The 19,462-nt window shown below is 39.6% G+C and overlaps 1 protein-coding gene across 16 annotated transcripts in view; it reads right to left on the reverse strand.

Annotated features, from left to right (window-relative positions):
- LOC105479577 (forkhead box P1) overlaps positions 1–19,462 on the reverse strand; it is a 630,259-nt gene that overhangs the window by 26,612 nt on the left and 584,185 nt on the right. For all 16 annotated transcript variants that reach the window (XM_071089096.1, XM_071089092.1, XM_011737586.3 and 13 more), the window contains 2 exons: positions 17,901–17,988; positions 4,981–5,064 (listed from right to left, as the gene is read on the reverse strand). In XM_071089096.1, coding sequence (XP_070945197.1) covers positions 4,981–5,064; positions 17,901–17,988 — 172 coding nt within the window. The remainder of the gene's footprint in view (positions 1–4,980; positions 5,065–17,900; positions 17,989–19,462) is intronic.

Consider the following 19,462-nt stretch of genomic DNA (forward strand, 5'->3'; position numbering starts at 1 on the left):
GTGTGGAGGGCAGGACAGTGGGTGGCAGCTGAAGGCCTTTGTTACAAGCCTTTGCTTTCCTTTCCTTTACCATCTCAGCCTGGCCCTGTTTTAGAGACGCGTGCTCGTTGAAGGTAATGACTTAGAAGGTGGTGGTATTGGCAGGGATACTAAAAGCAAAAACAAAAACATTCTAGTTGAAAGGTGGGGGGGGGGGGCACTTAATGAAAAACAGTATATAAAACAGCTTTTGTGTGCTGTGCCTAAGAATCCCTTTTTATGACTGTTTAATATTATTTCTCCAACTCTAAAGCAAGGACTCAGGCAGCCCAAATGATCCTTGAAGAGTTAAAAGACCCTTTTTTTTTTTTTTCGGGGGGGGGGGCACTCTGTTTTTATAGCAGCTAAAAACTTTCAAAACAGTCCTAATGGCTATGGTTAAGGGAAAAGAAAATCTGTAAAAATGAAAATCTAATACTGTATTTCATTCCAAATATCCAAGTTCCTGTAAGTGCTTTATAAGATTTTCGTCAAGAAGGATATACCACCTACACTATAATTACGTGCCCACCAAATCTGAAAGAATGTGGTTTCTCCAGAAGCAGAAGTTGTTCTCTGATGTGCAGGAATACCCTAAAGCAAAGCGTACCTCTCATGTACTCAGTATTATAAAATACGATTTACAGTGTTTTCCTGACATAATGACAGAGAGTGAAAAGTCTTAAGAAATCCGTCGCAATTTAATAAAGTCATCATACCACAGACATGTTTCTTTTTGTTGTTTTTGTTTTGTCCTCTTAGTTTTTCACTCCCTCCCCCAAATGAAGTATCCTGGCAAATTCTCCACAGAGTAAGCATGGAGAAATTAACCTCCAAGCAATACATCTGGGTGTTTACTTTGAGAATGTTTACTGAGTTTGGAACAAAAGAATATCAATCATTTTCATTAGGGCAGTTTACTGTTGTTTTTTGCTTCTCTTTCCATAGAAAAGAATAGAATCTTTTAAAACTTAAATAACAAGAAATGTGGCCATTCTAAATATAAGAGCTGCTTTTCTGCTCTACCTGATAGCTAGAACTTAGGGCTGCTCTGGTCAACTTACACATACTACATACGTCCATGCAGTGTTCAGTCTTAATAAAATTAAAACTTTGAAAAGCTTGTCGTAACTGATGTTGGTTATTCCTTTCCTTCCTCTACACTGATCCTCACCAATCAGAGGGACCGATTTGTGCACCCACTCTTAACCTAAGGAAAAGGTTCACGAGGCTGACCTCTTACCATTTCTTCCTGCTCATCTTTTAGGTTTCAGCTTAGACATCATTTCTACCAGAAGTCTCCCCCGACTTTACCATTCTGGGTCAGCTGTTCTACTTACAGGTAGTGCAATTCACGGAAAGTGAGACTGTGTGACTATGTATATAGTTATTTATTTCTTTTACCAGGCTCCAAACACCTCCATGGCAGGGATGGGCCTCGCTCATGCGACTGACTACTCTGTTCAGTATGTCACATACTCAAGACATATTTGTTGATGGAATAGTTTGATTTCAAATGTAGGAATTCCCTTTCCATAACCAACTTGCACCTTGAGTCTTTGGTTTTGTTGTGAAAGGAAGGTTTTACTTAGGTTTAAAGAGACATGACAGCAAGCAAGAAGAAAGGCTGTCGAAGGAGTCTGAGGGATGGGAAGCCCCTGAGCTCCTGTCCCAGTTCACCCATAAGCTTTCTTCCTCAGATCCATGTCTAAAAACTTGGGCACTTTCCCGAGATGAGTGTATCCTCTAACTATTCAAATCTGATGAGTCCCACAATAGGATCCAGAAAATGCGTCTATGAGCGGATGTAAAAACAATCTAAGAACATTTTAGCAGTTTCTTTGATGCAAAGAAATGAGGACTGGTTGGATGATTGGATACAGCAAATGACACTTAACACCCAAATGGCATTTAGTGAAAAGCAACATTTACAGCAAAGCATTCTATCACTTAGTGACTAAGAATTTTAAAATAAACACGAGGTTTCTTTTACACAGAAATGGAAAAAAGAAAAAGCTTCATGAACTTACTGGCAAGGTTGTAACATCAAAGTCCCCATCTATGGTTAGATTTGAATCCTGGTGACTGCTTGTTTCAAATCAAAGATTCTAGAAGGATACTCATTCAAACAAACATCATGCATTCTATTATTTAGGGTGGAATAAATTAATTACAGACTGTAGAGAATATTTTGCACGTGAGAATTAGTCACCAGCTAGCTCTGGGCCCTTAAAGTTGAAAGCATCAAGGGTTTGCTGTATGTGTGCGCCCTTTTTTTTTCTCCTTTTGGCAAAGAAGTGAAAATTTATGCAAAACATTACACGTCTACCTTTTATAATTAATTTCCCAATGCCTCACCTATACATATTTTAATAATTCCTGATTTATAAGATGGTATCTGTAATAAAATTTTCTATTTTCCAATAAATGAAAAGAAGGCAGGTTCACTCCGACAACAGAGTGTCACACAATATCTGCTTGTCAGGCACCAATTTTTACTTCTTACATGTAAGTTAAAGGATAAGGAATTTATAATGCTGCCTGTGAAGGGAACCACTTTTCATACACAAATGTGATCTTTTTTTTTTTCAAAGGGTAATACAACAGTACATTTACATAAACTAATCCAAACAATCTATGTATTTGACAATGGCAAACCTCACACAGACGGCCTATTGTTGGTTTACATCTTGGAGTTCTTTATATTGGCTTGTAGCGCTGCTCTAGCTGTCAAAGGTTTGACTTGGACTCTAAATAAATGGTTATAGAAGTGCTGTGCAGCGATATTGGACTTCTTTGCAAAAGAAAACCTGCTGTGTATGAATTCAAAAGCTATTAATTTTTCAGTCAAAAATATTCGTGCCTATTTCTTTTAATAAAGAAATACTGTGCTGAGCTACTAAGAGATAATGTTGACTAGTGGTAGAGAATTTTCAATAGAGCAGTTAAAAATAAATTTAGTAGGAGGTCCCCTTCAAAGTTATAATTTTCTAGAATGTAAAACATTTTTTTTAATACTAATCAAGACAAACCTTCCATCCCTGTTCACTTCCCCCCCATGCTCTTCCCCCCCATGCTCTTCCCCCCCATGCTCTTCCCCCCCATGCTCTTCCCCCCCATGCTCTTCCCTGTTTACCGGCTGCTTAACACTGGTCCTACAGGAAGAATCCAGTGGTCCTTTTGTGGCCCACGGGGGCTTCCATACATGGTGCTCTCTGCCAACACCCAGCCCAGTCACTCGCCAAGCGCCCTACGGGGTTTTGTAGTTCCTTTAATTGTAACCTTCCTCTTCCCAAGGAGCCCCAAGATCCACGCCTACAGTGCCGGATCCAACCATTATCCTATCACTGTTTTTGATCCGTGGAAGAAGATAGAGATAATCTCATTCTTGTTGCTAGGTGCAAAGACTCGAACCCTTCAATCTGGGAAAACCATTTCATTAAAGCCATCTTAAGACTTTCAGAAAGTTCCAAGGCAGTGAATGCCCTGTGCAGTCAGCTACACTTCTTCGAGATAACTTCAGCCAAGTCGTCTCAGAGGCTCACCAATTTGCTTAGCTGGGTTCAAGATCTTTCCAATATCCTCCTTAGAAGGAGGGGCTGTTAGAAACAGCACAGTTGACTACTGATGCCACAACACTGAATGAGTTGGTTCTTTTTTTCCTTTCTTTTTGGTAGCCTACACATCCAGTCCTACAGCCATTTACTGTAAAATACACGGAAACTAAGGACTCCTTCCTAGTAAAAATGGATGCACGAAGTGTTTAATGATTTTATGTCCTATATCTCAGTAATGTGTTCTGTTTCAGACATTAATTTTGCCTGCCAACTGCATCTTGGCAGGCTACCATATTTGCTGGGTTAATAGTCTGACTCCGTTTTATTTCTATCACCATAAATCATACATATATGGGTGTATGTTTGCTTTATTTATAGAAAAAAATCAGTGAAAACAGATAAACCAATACTTTGCCATTACGCTGCATCATTGCATATTGATTAAAATTGCTGGTACTAACTATAGATTGTCAACGCTCAATTAATTTTCACACAGTGACTCCAAGCAAAATCAAATAAAGGCAGTGTACCTTTAAATTTTACAAATCTTAAAATCAAGAAGCAAAGCACTGTCTCCATTTTGAATAATCAGTTAAAGCTACTAGGAGAATTTTAGAAATGTAAGAGAAATACGACCATTAAAGAGATCGATTTATTACAAGGAAGGAGGTCCAAGACAAAGTTTTAGGTTCAAACACGATCCTTCTGCTTCGATATTAACAGCCTGTGCTGGGATGACACCCCCTTCAAGGTCCAGTAAAAGGGAACAAGGCAAGAAAGAGGAGATTCTTACAAATTAAATGTAATTTCAGTGTACTGTGTTTGGTCTCCTAACTGTGAAGGAATAATTTTCATTTCAAACTCCTTAGTAACCACTAGAGCCTCTCCATAATTTAGCCTCTGACTATTCCAACAGTAGGTTTCCTATGTCTTTCCTCTATGTTAGAGTTAGACTGGACTAGTCCCTGCTCTTTTTCCTAAACACCACTGTCTCTCAGCTTACCTGAGCTGAAATACCCTTTCCTTTGCTGTCATGGTTTAGCTGTCTTCTCTGTGTTCCTACCATTCAGAAAGATTTTCTTTTTCCAAGGAGCTCTCATAATGTATTTCAGTACCTTGCCTGGGCACCAATCATTCTGCCCTTAAAGAAGAGCTGGGTGCTTGGGTCTTATGGGCAAGGACCATGTCTGAATCATCCTGTATCTCCCCAAATGCCTAGCATACGACCTTCATCATAAAGGGTAACCAGAAGCAGTCACATGAATCTAAGGCCTTCAAAACTCAAAGCTCTACCAAAGTAGGCTGGTCCCTCCTTCCTACGTTTGGGGTGGGGAAGTAGAAAAGGAATACTGCACTTTTTTTTTTTTTTTTTTTTTTTTCCCCCTTGGTGGGGATCAGTACTTACGGGCTGAGGGGCGGCTTTGGGTTCTGTAGACTTCACATGCAGGTGGGTCATCATGGCTTGCAGGCGCTCTTTGTCTTTCGCAAGCTGGTGGGAAGAAAATACTTTGTTATTTCTCTGAATAAAGATGCATGACTCTTTTAACACCAAAAATGATACATATTACAAATTACGCTATGGCACCATAGCACGTGATAAAATCATTTTCATTGCTTGTTTCTGAAAGCTACATGACCACTGCCAAACTCTAACTAACCGGAGGTGCTGGTGTGCGATTTCTCAACACTAGATGCATTAGACTTTAACTGGGAAGTTCTAGACCTGCTGGCACCACGCAGTCCCATGGAACACAGACAGCTAAAAGACAAATGTGAATCATGCCTATTAACCAACCTTATTCCTGAGAAAAGCCAAGGGAAAATGAGCTAGGTAGCTAAAACCCATAAATTCATCTGTTGTGGTTGTGGAAAAACTCCTAGACAGATGGATACATTTATGCAAAATTAGCTTCATCTTTCTTAACAGGTAGGCATAGATTAAGACAGTGCTGGCAAGTGATATTAGCAGGCCAGGAGCAGGCTCCAAGGGATGACAGGTTCCCATTTTCAAATGAGCGTAGAATAAGCTTGCTCATTCATTTACTCAAGATTTGAGTACCTGCTATGTGCTAGTCTCATCTTAATAATTTAAGTGTCCTTATTCCATAAAAAACGATCTTCTGAAGTCACACAAGTTTCTAATTGAATATACACAGTAGGCACTGAAATACGGCTTATTGGAAGCTACATCCTTTATGCTTTGCTTGGACTGCTTTAACTCGATATTTTCAATAGTTCAAGACATTTGGGCATAGGGGACACATAACGATTACTTCTGTAAAAGAAGTGGGAAATATATCCCCTAAAGATCAAGGGATAGTTAAGAGAACAGCTGTGGCATTTAGGGAAAATGGAGAAGAGATTAATATGAGAGAGAGAGAGAGGAGAAGGAGAGAATACAGTTTAATTTCAATACTTTGGGAGATCATTTGTCCAAAATAATGCCTTAGAATTAAGGAGGGACTCATTAGTTCTGTCACATAATTAACCTTAAATCCTTTAAAAATCAACAGTTTTTTAAAGTCTAAAATTATTCCCAAATAAAAAAACAAATACATCTTATCTATTTAAATACAGTTATTTTCTAAGGAAGAAGGGGGACGGGGGTTGGGGATTGTGGAAAGACAGGGAAAAGGGAAAGAGCACAAAAGGGAGAAAGGAAAAAGCTTTCAGCTTATCCCTACTGGATGACTCAGTCTCAAGCCATATCACATTTGATTTTTTTTTTTTTTCTTTTTATTCCCTTGTGGTTCAGGGAGGAATAAATTAAGAGAGAAAGAAAGAAAAAAAAAAAAAAAAAAAAAGGCCGTACAGTGTTAGCATTTATCTTTCAACAAACAGGAAATGAAAATGATACCATATTAGGAGCCACTTGATGTTATTCCTCCTCTGTTCTTTAGTAAGTTATTGAACAGCCAAACTAAAAGATTCTCTGAACACATAATGCTAAAGGAATTTAGTTTTCCAAAGAGGCTTAGAACAATTAAAATGTTGGGAATGCTATTTTTCTGCCATTATTATTAATTTTTTTAATGTAAGTATCCTAAGCTTTTTGATGTCAAATATTCAGACTTTTTAAGAAATGTTTTCTTTTAAAGTTATCAAACGGCAGAAGGAATTTAAAGTTATCAAAGGGTAGAAATCAACTGTATTTTTCTTAAAAACAAGAAGTAGTCTGTCATGCTGAACAATACAAATTAAAGGGTAGGAGGTGATATTTACTGAAGTCTGCTGAATATTAACTGTGACTTAATTTGGGGGTAAACAGTGTTGATGTAGCAATTATAAAGACTAAGCGTGGTACAAGGAAAATCCAAATCCCGAGCATTTAAAGGAAACATCTCCTCCATATTTCTGTCCAAAGGTCTACCAAGCTGATCTTTTACTGGTCAGCCAAAGGTAGCAACACTACATTGCAAACACATACCTAGAATTTGTATACACGGCCACTTTCATAAACCCTGGAGGTAACTGCCATCGGAAACATTTTCATATTTTTCCATGAGCACACTGCTTAGAATTCATCACCAATTCTGAGAGTTATCCAGGAACCTCAATTGTACCACCCTAGTTCTGCTTTTTTAAAAGATGGACAAGGTTACATAAAAAGGCAAAAATCTAACTTTTTGGTTTTGTTCAGTTAGTGCAAACTAATGTGTAGTATCATATTCTTGAATGAGTTTAAGATTTTAAATCAATTATAGCTCTAACACAAACTGTTTTAACAATTACAGAAACCCGCCAAATTCAGTTTTTCTTTTTTTTTTAGGCAAAAAGGCTAAACATTCACACCTATTGAAACCACATCCTGTCTACAATGTCTGTCTTGCATTTGTAATACTAACTGCTCCTTCCAAAAGCTTTTACATTCTTTATTAGTTTTTATGCCATCATCCCACGGGCTCACCATCCCCATCAATTTTCACGGCATCCTTTCATTATTAAAATATGAGGATACAAACATTTAACATTAGCAAGTATATTCCAGCATTTCCTCTTAAACTATGAATTCCATGAAAAGCAAAGAAAAGGAGGTTGAGACATTCAATCCAAAGGCCCATTAAAATTTGGTTGACAAATTAAAAAGAAAATTTGTGTTGAAATATCAGAAGAGAATTACTCTCTAAAAAACTTCCCCAGTGGGTACGGAATGAGTATCTAGCATAAAGGGAACGACAATGGCCTAAACATTAGAGGGAGCTGTTTGTGCAGGGGTCATTTTAATCTATTGCGTTTGTTCAGCCGTTCGGTAGAACTACAACAGGGTGAAAACGGTTAAGGATGTGGACAAAACAATCACGCTGTGCTGTGTTCAAATCCTGGCTCAGTGACTCAACACATTATGTAATCTTTTTAATTACCTAGTTTCTCCTTCTAAATATGGAATGATCATCTCTGAACTCTGAAGGGGTGTTCTGAAGATCAGAAGAGTTCTTGCACATAACAAGCTTAGTAAAATGACGAGTGCTTCATGAATGCTCAACGATTTCCTAATTTTTTTAAAAAAGAAAAGTGAAATCCATCCAGTGTATCTAGACTTGTCCTGGCTATGTTTGAAATCTCGATCTGCTTAACAGGGGTTCAATGGAGTTTGCAGCTGGGCTAACTGGGAAGAGAAATAATTTTGATCGTTTAAAGAATGGAACAGAAAGCGAAGGAAAGATGAAACCCACTTCTTATCAATTTGTCTCAGGTTCTTACTGTAGCTTCCCCTCATCTTGGGCAAATATTTTTCTACCCTTTGGCTGAAATAGGTCATCTGCTCTTCTATTAGCCATGGCCTCAAATTAGGTTTGAGATAGTCTGGGCTGTGAAAGATCAGAATTTGTGTATTGCACCCGAGCCACCGATAACTGCCAAAGGCTAGGAGTTCCATTCAACATCCTGAAAGATACAAACTAAGATTAAACTCATTATTTTAACAGAGAAAAGGGAACATGGTTTGGGGTTCATTTAACATCACCATTTTCTATGTTGTCAGGAGGACTAATCATTTTAAGGCCAATTTGGCAGTTCTTACTCGTGAGAAACAAAACTCTGCTGAAATAAATGAAGGGCTTTGTATGTGTAAAAATGCTAGACTTCTTGAGGACAGATGAGAAGAAAGGGCCAAGACACTCCTTTGATTTAACAGAGGTAAGGCTACTGTGGCTATTTTAAGTCCCTTAGTCCTATTCTGTTTTGTAACTGGGGAAACTGATGTTTTCAAGGTAAACATATCTGAGGTCAGGGAACTGGGAAAGGGCAGAAATAAGACTAGGGTCCCAGTTATATGATGCTTAGTCTGAGTTTCCCACACTAGTGTGATTCTAAGAATCACCTGGGACAATAACTCAAATCATACGTCATCGTCTACCTACCTCCCTGCTCTCATGCTGAACTACTGCTCCCAGAGTTAGACGGGATTTTAAATTATGAAAAGTAAGTGTCTTTTCAAAGAATCTCCATGGAAGGGGGGCATATGGAGTTTTAAGAGGCACCTAAATGAATGGATGAGTTCAGATTATCCCACACAATGATGATCTCCAAGTTAACCGACTGGGGTCTCCACCTAAACATGCTGGAGCCAACACTCCAACGGTGAGACCTGGAAGTAGGTATTTTTAAATAAGGACCCCAAGTGTCCAAGTATAATGAAGTTAAATGGGAGACACTACTCTCTGCCATGGATTGAGAAGGCCTTCAACAGTGGCTGTATACGTTTCCTCAGGAGTTTTGTATACAATGATGATCCAAAGAGATTAACCTGATTTGGGCAGAGCATATCCAGTAACACTGGATCTCTAAAGGTCTCTAAAGTACATAGGATGAAAAGAAGAAAAACAAGGGGAGAAAAAGCAGTGACAAGAAGGAGCAGAACTCAAATTACTCTACCAAACTGAGCATTTACCAGTTATTTCTGACCCACCTTGTCCAACTACGGCTTCAGAACTTAGTACCAGTGAAAAACTTTTAAATGATTTCTTTCACACCAACTACAACATTCAGGTGGTGGGCAATATATGGCTCATTTCACCCCAATCGAAGAATTTCCCTACTTTTATTGTACTCTGTCACCATCTTAACATTCCTTACATGTGATTATTAAAGACTCTCTTGACATTTAAAGCAGACGCACACTAATACTCAGTCATAGTCTAGGAATTCTAATGCTCCCAGAGTAAGGCAGGATTTTAAATTATGAAAAATAAGTGTCGTGGTTTTCACAGAAGGACATGGAAGTGAGAAACCCAGAGACTCTCTTCTTTTTCTCGGCTCCGGTTACAAAGCAGTCGCAATACGGAACTACCATGCTGTTAGGACCTCTCTTTCCCCGATATGCTCAGGGCTTGTGCAGGGAGTATCAGGAGGCTCTGTGAGGGCGCTGGTATAGGAACTGTCCTGAGTATTGCCTCGAATAGGGTTAGACAGGGCCAAAGGGGGATACATTACAGATAATAAATTTGCTAAAGTCTAGGAGGCTGGTGTGATTACAAATAGCACCACTAATGGTACAGTAATCACATGTAAAGTTCGTACAGTAATTGATTTGTGTTAGGATTAATGTCTCCCTCTGCTACTGAAACTTGTGCACTTTTCTCCCTGCTGACATTTTCTTAGAGCTTACAATTCCTGGTGTAGATGATTTGGGAGATGTTGGAGTGATCCCAGCATCACCAGACTCCAGCCTTGCTTTGCTACCATGGATTGCCCACAACAGAGCTCCACGAGGCAGAGGGGCAGGGCCCCCAAAGCCAGGTTTTAAAACCAGTTCCTTCATAGAGGCCAACTGGGCCACAATGATCCTCTCGGTGGAAGCATAAGGCAGGATCCTACGATAAAAGGAGCACAGGCTACAAAGACTGGGTTAACCTCCTAGGCTCTGCCCTTATTCGCCATTGGCTTTAAACAAGTTAATCGGACCTCCTAAACCTCAGTTTCCCTATCTGGAGGGATCCCTGAAAACTATTTCTTTGACTCTTAAGAAGCCAGCGATAGTTAAAATAACCATGGATTTAGTAATACCTTCTCAAAGAACAAAAAGAAACACTACATTAAACACACTCATTAAATGTAAGACATACATTAATTTCCAAATGTTGTATTTTTTCTTTTAAAAAGTGACTCCTGGCTGGACACCCTGGCCTGTAATCCCGGCCCTTTGGGAGGCCGAGGCAGGTGGATCCCTTGAGCTCAGGAGTTTGAGATCATCCTGGCCAACATGATGAAACCTGTCTCTACTAAAAATACAAAAACAAGCAGGGCATGGTGGCACATGCCTGCTGTCCCAGCTACTTGGGAGGCCAAGTCAGGAGAATTGCTTGAACCCAGGAGGTGGAGGTTGCAGTGAGCTGAGATCCTGCCACTATACTCCAGCCTGGGAGACACAGCAAGACTCCGTCTCAAAAAAAAAAAAAAAAAAAAAAAGTGACTTTTAGAATCAAGGAAATAGGGTGGTGTCTACCCACAGAGGGACTGTGGGGACTCCCAGAAATTGGGGACAGAAGGCACCTCCGACAGTGCCCTGGCATACAGCAAGAGCTCAATAGCTGGCCAGTCAAATGGTTTCCAAACCAGATGAAATAATTACAAGCAGAAGAGGGGGCATTCCATAGTTCTCTCCCACTGCTAGTGGAGTAGGGTGACCAACTCCTCCCAGCTTGCCCAGGACTTTTCCAGTTTTGAAACTGGAAATCCCAACTCTCAGGAATCCCTTCAGTCCAAGAAAGTAAACTGGGACAGTTGGTTACCCTGTTTTGTGTTAAACAGACAGATGAATTTTAAGAGCAATATATTCTTCCACTATCCTTTCTTCCTTATCCTACAACCTAGGCAACATCTTTCATGGCTCCCTTGGCCTGGAATGTCCTTGCCAACAACCCTTTCCACTGTCACCTTCCCCAATCCCTCACCCCTTGCTTTTAGAAACTCTGCCTGGCAGGGAAGTTAAAGGCATCCTGGTTTTACCCTACTAGGTTGTGTATTACAGGAAGAGGCCACGCCACCTTACTTATCTGCATCCGGTGCTCTCTATATAATAGGTTCTTGATAAGTAGTGACTGAATGGAAGAATAAAAGGCACACACACCTCCACCCCATCTCCTGCCAGGCAGATCAATCTTGGTTTGGTTGATTCCTTTTTCCCTTGCCTGCTTTCAATATTCATTTTAAAGGGCCTAGAGGCTGAGGGGTTGTAGGAAGCCTGTCCTGAACCTGCTCCCATGACACACGATGAAAACATCAGGACATCTTCATCCATCAGAGAAAACATATAGCAATTCAGCAATGTCACATGATCATAGAACAAATTAAAACCACTGTATGTGGTCAGAAATATGTATCTGTACCACCACTGTCTCAGCTTCCTAAGTGAAGTCAATTCTGTCAGATTTTTTTTTTCTGTCTCTGAAATCGGATGGTTTCCCCATTCCCCCAAACGGAATTACAATCCAGTCACCACTGCAACTTTCTGTGACATCTCATCTTTAGCTTAGAGGCTAGAAGAGTTCACATGAATGTCCCACTTAAGAGGACCCAAGTAATCTGGATTCATATGAATCTACATCCCTAGGCCCATGGCCGGTGGACAGCGGGTGCCCAATATTGCGGAAGCTTCAAGTGTTTCCTTATAATCCTGGCCATGGCATTTCTCAGTAGGGAGTTCTTATCCTTAAAAACTTTGTACTTCCTGTGTCTCTGTCCCTCTGTCATGATGGGGGTAGAGGGAAGACTGCACATTTCACAACCTATGTAAGACTATGTATACTGATTATGAGAATTTTCTCCACTCCATTTCTAACTCATCGCCTTGTCTGTACATCATTCCAGAAGAATCCGTCAAAAAGGAACAGATGAAATCTTACTGCATTCCCTGACTTCAAAAAGGCATGTATGTCATTGAAAAAAATGATTTTTATGGTGTCTGTCTCACTGTTAGGTGTCTATGTGTATAGTATAAGGACCTCACACACTTCTCCGGATTTACAGTTTTAGACCCCAGGTAATAGCTGGGGTCCTTTGGTAAAATGTTTAAAAATTATAACTGTCTTTGGAATAATGAAATGCAGTAAGAAATGTTTGAAAAGGCTCAGAAGACCCACTGAGATGTCTTCTTCACTCTTCTCTAAATGAGACCAGTAGAAGGTTGCAACAAGAGAATGGAATTAACTAACCCTACTCTGTTAACAAGCTCTACATAAACATTCTTTCTACTGCTAAGAAAACATTCACCATATATTTTTATATCTTTCAACAAAAATTTAACAAATATAGATGTACCTTGCCTTTTGTAATTGATATTTCTATTAAAACTTTGGTTTCGTAAATCAAGTCATATTTTATTTTATGATTTTTTTTTTTTTTTTTAGACGGAGTTTCGCTCTTATTGCCCAGGCTGGAGTGCAATGGCGCGATCTCAGGTCACTGCAACCTCCACCTCCCAGGTCCAAGCAATTCTCCTGCCTCAGACTCCCAAGTAGCTGGGATTACAGGCATGTGCCACTGTGCCCGGTTAATTCTGTATTTTTAATAGAGATGGGGTTTCTCCATGTTGGTCAGGCTGGTCTCGAACTCCCGACCTCAGGTGATCCACCTGCCTCAGCCTTCCAAAGTGCTGGGATTACAGGCGTGAGCCACCGCGCCTGCACGGCATCAAGCCATATTTTAAATACACAGGGACAGGACAGCTCTCACGCACCGTGCTGATTAGATAGTCTAAATCAGTCTCCATAACCCATTGTCTTTATTTCTGCCCAGTTGCCTGAAATCTCACCAGTACAGCCTTGAAGGCCTTTCAGTTTAATTCAAGTGTAGTATTGTACAGATAGCTCTATGGAGGGGAACATCTCTAGCCACTATCCCCTATGGCTCACAGTAGTTATTTTGGAAAAATTGTATCTTTTTTCTTTAGGGAGATTTGTCTGACAGTTCAAAGACACAAGGGCCTTCCATTTCAGGTAAGAGAAGAGGTTTCTGGGGTTTAAATTCAAGGAGGCTGTCTAGGTACATAGCGCTTAAGTGACCTTCACCAGCTTTGGTTACTTCTACAGCTACTGTGCCCTCTGAATTCTCCTGTGGAATCCTTTCATGACGACCCTCTAGGTTAGACATCCTGAACCTCCGTCAATGTATATGGTAAGATTCGATCTGAGCATACGGGGTTTGTTTTTACGATGGGGTACGTGTGTGGTCTATCTTGACCACGTGTGAACACTTCAGTGCCGTGCTGCAGAGATAGGTCTTGTGAGTCTGAGTGGCAGGGGTGATTTCTCCTCCTCCTCTAATACAGTGATCACCGCCCTTCGGGAACTGATGAAAACTTAACGGCTCTTCCCTGTAGTGCTAAGTGGTACAAATGTTTTTCAAATTCAAGTTAATCAATGATAATTTTATAACACACTTTGAGAGATACTTGGAGGTTCAAGTTTTTCCCAGACTGATAAATGCTTTAAGAAATATGAGAGTAGGCCTTGGGTCAGTCACGTGCAGGTCATCCCCTCTAAAGGAGGTGACGCGCCAGTCTGTGGCTGAGAGAACAAGGGAGGGACGATGCCAACAGAAAACAGAAATAGGCTGTTTGAGGACAAGTACACCTCTTTGAAGTATTCCTGCTGCTGGAGGGACCTGATTGCCCCAATAACTCAGGTTCTATGGGCACCATGACTGGTAGTCAAGTAAGTTAAAAAGTATGTTTCTAGACACTGGTACATTAAGTGGCAAATGGAACAGCACAAGGCTAGCAATGCTGAACTGCAGAGAAAGAGGAAGCCTATAAAGAATAGATTCCTTTGAGTATAACTGTACTATGTCCCAAATGCCCCCATATGTGGTAGGTCTGCAACTCAAAGACTCAATCGAATCCTTGATTAAGGTTTCTCTTAACTGTGTCTCAGGGGAAGGGTTCTTTAAATACTAAAAATTGCTAACATTTTCTTATCTATTTCATCTGATCGAATGGTAACTAATGGATATAATCTGCTTTGGCTTGGCCCCTTTCTAGCATTGAAACTCTCTTTTGAATAAATTTCTGGTGTTCTCAAGAACCTGTTAATGTCAACTAGCACTGCCCAATGAATGGACAGTCTCACTAGCAAATTATTTTGTAGTCTATTCTTCCTTCTAGACTGTAAGAACTTGGAGGGCAGCTTTATCTGTTTTAATCACTGTACTTTGCAGTAGCTCCAGCAAGATTCCTGCTATCTGAAAGGTTCGAAGTAATGCTTGCTAAATGGGTAAGTGGATGGATGAATGAATGGGTGGGTGGATGAATGGATGAGTGGATGAAAGAATGAATGAATATCCCTTGTCCAGCTTTCCATGATCTCCAAAACTGGCAGGCACTTGCCTTCTGAAGACGCTAGTAGGGAAAACTGACCCATGTAGGAGACTAGACTGGTTTTATACACCCTGGCTAAGAAGGAAGAGATAAAAGGGGGTGAACAGAGCTTTAGGCAGCCAGAACCTAAGGGGACAAGCTGCTAATACTGTAATACAAATTGTTTTTCTGATCCTCTTGACCAGGGGTGCCTGGCAAACTTCTGTAAGAGCCAGATCATAAATATTTCAGCTTTGCAGGCCATGTAGATTCAGTTTCAATTACTTGACTCTCCCTACTGTAGAGAAAAGCAGCAATAGGTAATAAGTAAATGAATGGGCATGGGTATGGCTGTGTTCTCATATAATTTTATGTATGAACACTGAAATTGGAATTCCTAGACTTTTTACCAGTCATGAAATAATGTTCTTCTTCAGATTTTTCCCTCAACCATTTAAAAATAAAAACATTCCCTAGCTTGTGAGATTTGGCCTGAGGTCTGTGGGTTGCTAACCCCTGCTCTCAACGAGATCTATGTCATCACTCTGATAATTCCTCAAGCTTTGCAGAAACAGAACACGTCAGAATTAGCCTGTTGTCCCTTCCTCCATTACAGCAAACTCCCCAAAAAAACATTATGAGGAACGACCACATTATACTAACTTCTGGCCAGATCATCTTTGATATCTATCACAAGTTGAAAAACCTGCCTTCAGTTTGATTTATAGCTGAAGGATAAAAGGAAATCTAGAAATAAATGCAATCTATAAATAATCAAAGAATCCTTATATGTTTGTACTACTTCTAGGCCCCACCCACCAAAAAACAACATGAAAGCTGCCAGGAGATAAACACTTAATTTATTGATGATGGTCTAAATCTTTTCCTTCTCCTAACCTCTTTTTGTGGAGAGCGAAGAATAATTCATAAAATAAATGCTCACTTCTTGAGTAATTAACAATGGCCGAACACTCTAATCTGTAGTCTAGAACGGCTACCTGACAAACCGTGACAATTCTAGCCAACGATTTATTTTAGCCCATCATTAAGAATTTAATGTTATCAAATAAATAAATGCAGGCGCTTCTATCACTTTATAAATACCACCACCAATACGTACAAATTCAGGTAGAAAGGTAGTTTATTCTTTTTTTTTTTTTTTTTTGAGACGGAATCTCGCTCTGTCGCCCAGGCTGGAGTGCAGTGGCACAATCTTGGCTCACTGCAACCTCCGCCTCCCAGGTTCAAGCAATTCTTTTGCCTCAGCCTCCCCAGTAGATGGGATTACAGGTGCCCGCCACCACACCTGGCTAATTTTTCTATTTTTAGTAGAGACAGCGTTTCACCATATTGGCCAGGCTGGTCTTGAAATCCTGACCTTGTGATCCGCCTTCCTTGGCCTCCCAAAGGGCTGTGATTACAGGCCAGATCTTCCAGTTTATTCTTTTGAATCCAGTTTGTCAAGGGCTGTGTCTTAATCATAAAAGAACTGTGGGGGTGGGTTACATCTACTACTGTTTTTTTCTTCTCAATAAACATGTCAATGTAAAAATGTTTCCAAAGACTTATTTTAAAATGTTGAGATTTTATGATGTGCCCTTTTCCTGTGTAAATATCTTACTGTTCTAATAAGTTTATATCCAGAGTTTGAATGGAAAAATATTAACTGGCTAACAAAAATAACTTTTGAGAAAAATCCTACTAAAAAATGTAATTTGTCATATAAGATGATAACTAATTTTAAAAAATCCTTTCTATCCTGAAAAGTCACAACAAAAAGTTTAAGTGTGTTTTGGCTGATTTTTCTCTGCAACTATTTGAAGCTGTAAATGACTTAACTCAGTAAAATTCCAAATGTAATTATCTTCTGTACTTAGCCTAGGGCTCTCCATATATCTCGGCATTGCTGTCTTGCATACAAAATAGGCTTTTCGATGGCTGGTAACAATATAATGTACAACATTGTTTTAATTTCCCCTAGTCGGCTAACCTCTTGCCTACACTGAGCCAGCCAGAGGAAGAAGCCACTGTGAGTCATCAAGCACTCAAAAGCATTTTGGAACTTGGCTGCATAAATGGGGTTTGCAGGGTCAGGCAGTTGCAATTGTACATTTTAATAATCTCCATTTCTGACCCAATTTTTACTTTTAGAAACTAATTTTCTATTAATTATACCAAGAATGGAATTATTGTTAAAATATGGTAGTTTATCCAGTTATACCCGGAAGTACAACTCACATTAAAAAAAATTCCCCATCTCTCACACTGTGTTTCCCAGGAAAATCTGCAAACTTCATTTTCCCTAGTCATAAAGCACATTCAACATAGCCATGGTTTCTAAATACTAGATTTTATATCTATAAATAGATATGATATATACATTCTATATTAATATATCTGATTATGTGCATGTGTGTTTAAGATGTGCACGGTGAACTCTCAATTACTCTTAGTGGTGGAGAGAAAAAAGGACAATGCAAAATGAGAGATAAACCCACATATAACTTCCATTGCAACTTGGGAAAACATGGCTTTGTGTGTGCTGCCTTGCCATCTTGGTCTCTCGCTCGCTCTTTCTCTCTTCATTCACATTCATTCTCTCAATCTCTCTCTCCCCAGCTTGTCTTCCTAGCTCCAGTTTAATCATATGAGCGACGTCGAGGACTTACACCGACAACAGATAACCAGAAAATGCAAAGGAGAAGTGAGAAGAGAGGGAAAGTGAGAGAGAGATGGAAACATTCAAAGTGGCTGCTGAGAGTTGGCTGCATATACACAGGTGCCCAGAATTTGGAAACCTCTGAGCAGCAGTTCCAAGGAGTGAACTGAGGCTGAACCTGCCCAAAGAGGTAAAAAATAAAATAAAATAAAATAAAATAAAATAAAATAAATAAATAAAATAAAATAAAGGACAATGACAGGTTTTGGACCTTCCATTCAATAATGAGTACACAGGAACTCATTACAGAACACTACAGAAATTTGGAATTGGAGGCATACTGAGGTAATATTAAAAATAAATGTGGTTTTACCTGTAGCTCTAACTGCTGTACAACCTGCATTTGTACTCTACATTGGGCTGTACTTCTATCGTCCAGCGCATGCTCACTGTTGAGATGTCTGCAACAATACATAGAAAATCATTAAGTGAAATGGAGAAACAAAAAGGAAAATATAAGTTACCAGGATGTTTAAGCATAAACTAGGCAGCGGGTCTAGCTCCCAGGAGACAGTAGTCCAGGGGGTGGCCTGCCCGTTCCGTCCCCACCCTTTAATGCTGTCATTACGTATAAAGTGGCACACACTGTTATCACCCAAAGAAAAGTCTTCCAGGGAGAAGTTCTGCAGGGCATCTGGAGATAACCGTTTACACATAAATAAGTAAGTTTAAGAAATTCAGCCAGGGTGGCATTTCAAGACCACCTCAATGGGCAGCAATCAGACAGGGCCTACTAGGTATTTCAGAAGAGTCTAATTTGTATGGGTTGGAACAGGATCATCTGACCACAGGAAAACTGACTTCATATAACTGATGATACATCCATATACTGAAATGCATTCACGTGAATGTCAGAAATGGCAAAGGGTAGAAAAGCAACTTTAAACATATGAAACCTGAAACATGAGCCTACACATGCAAATTATGTACCAATGGTGGGGTAAGGGGAAGAAATGCAGACAATTATTTAAAAGGAAAACTCTGCCTGGGTTCTTGATTGTTAATGGTCTGGATATCCAGTTTATGGATGATTCAGGCCACATGCTGAGTATGCCTGTCTTGTGGTCCTTTTACTATTTATTAGACTTTCCAACAGGGAAAAGGCTAACAAATTGAAATTTCAATCAGTTTTAGCATATGCAGGAGCTCTGGTAATCAGAGGGCTGAATCAAAGCCTAAAGTCTTGAAAATAAAAATTCATGTCTCCACATTACTCAGTCCTTTCTTACTAGTGATACAGCAGATCTGATTCTGTAACGAGATATTTGCCTCAAATTCTATGAACAAGATCGTCATGATATTTAGGCCACATTACAATTTGGATGTAAGATAAAAATAGTCTAATACTTCAATAACAACAACAACAGGGACAGCTGATTTTTAAGGCTTTTGGGTGCTACCCTATTTCAATTTTTTGTTCTAAATGTGGTTTGAATCAGAGATTTAAAACCCAAGTCTGTAACTCTTTGAAACAACTAAGTAAAACAAATGTTCACCTTTGGTACTTGACTAGGTACAATTAAAGCTCACTCCTTTGTTAATGCATCTCCTCCTGTTTAACAGCCCTCAAAATGTAGTTATTTCATGTCCTAAAACTACTTGTAATCACTTTTACCTTAAAAACAAAATGGATACAAATTCTGCTGTTCTTCATACTTATCTCATCCTCGTTCCCCTCCAAAAAAGCAGTAAAGAGGAGACATTATGGTGAACAACAGTAATGCACCTTCAAGATATTACCTCCAATCTTAGGCCAGAATAATGACTACAGTGTATTCTGTTTAAAGAGTAAATGAACAAACAATAGAAGACCACACAAGGAAGCCCGAGCTAAGCAGTTTCACATGCTGCTCACTCACCTGGGGTGAATAATAT

This window comes from Macaca nemestrina, chromosome 2, assembly GCF_043159975.1.
Source record: "Macaca nemestrina isolate mMacNem1 chromosome 2, mMacNem.hap1, whole genome shotgun sequence".
Lineage (NCBI taxonomy): Eukaryota > Metazoa > Chordata > Mammalia > Primates > Cercopithecidae > Macaca > Macaca nemestrina.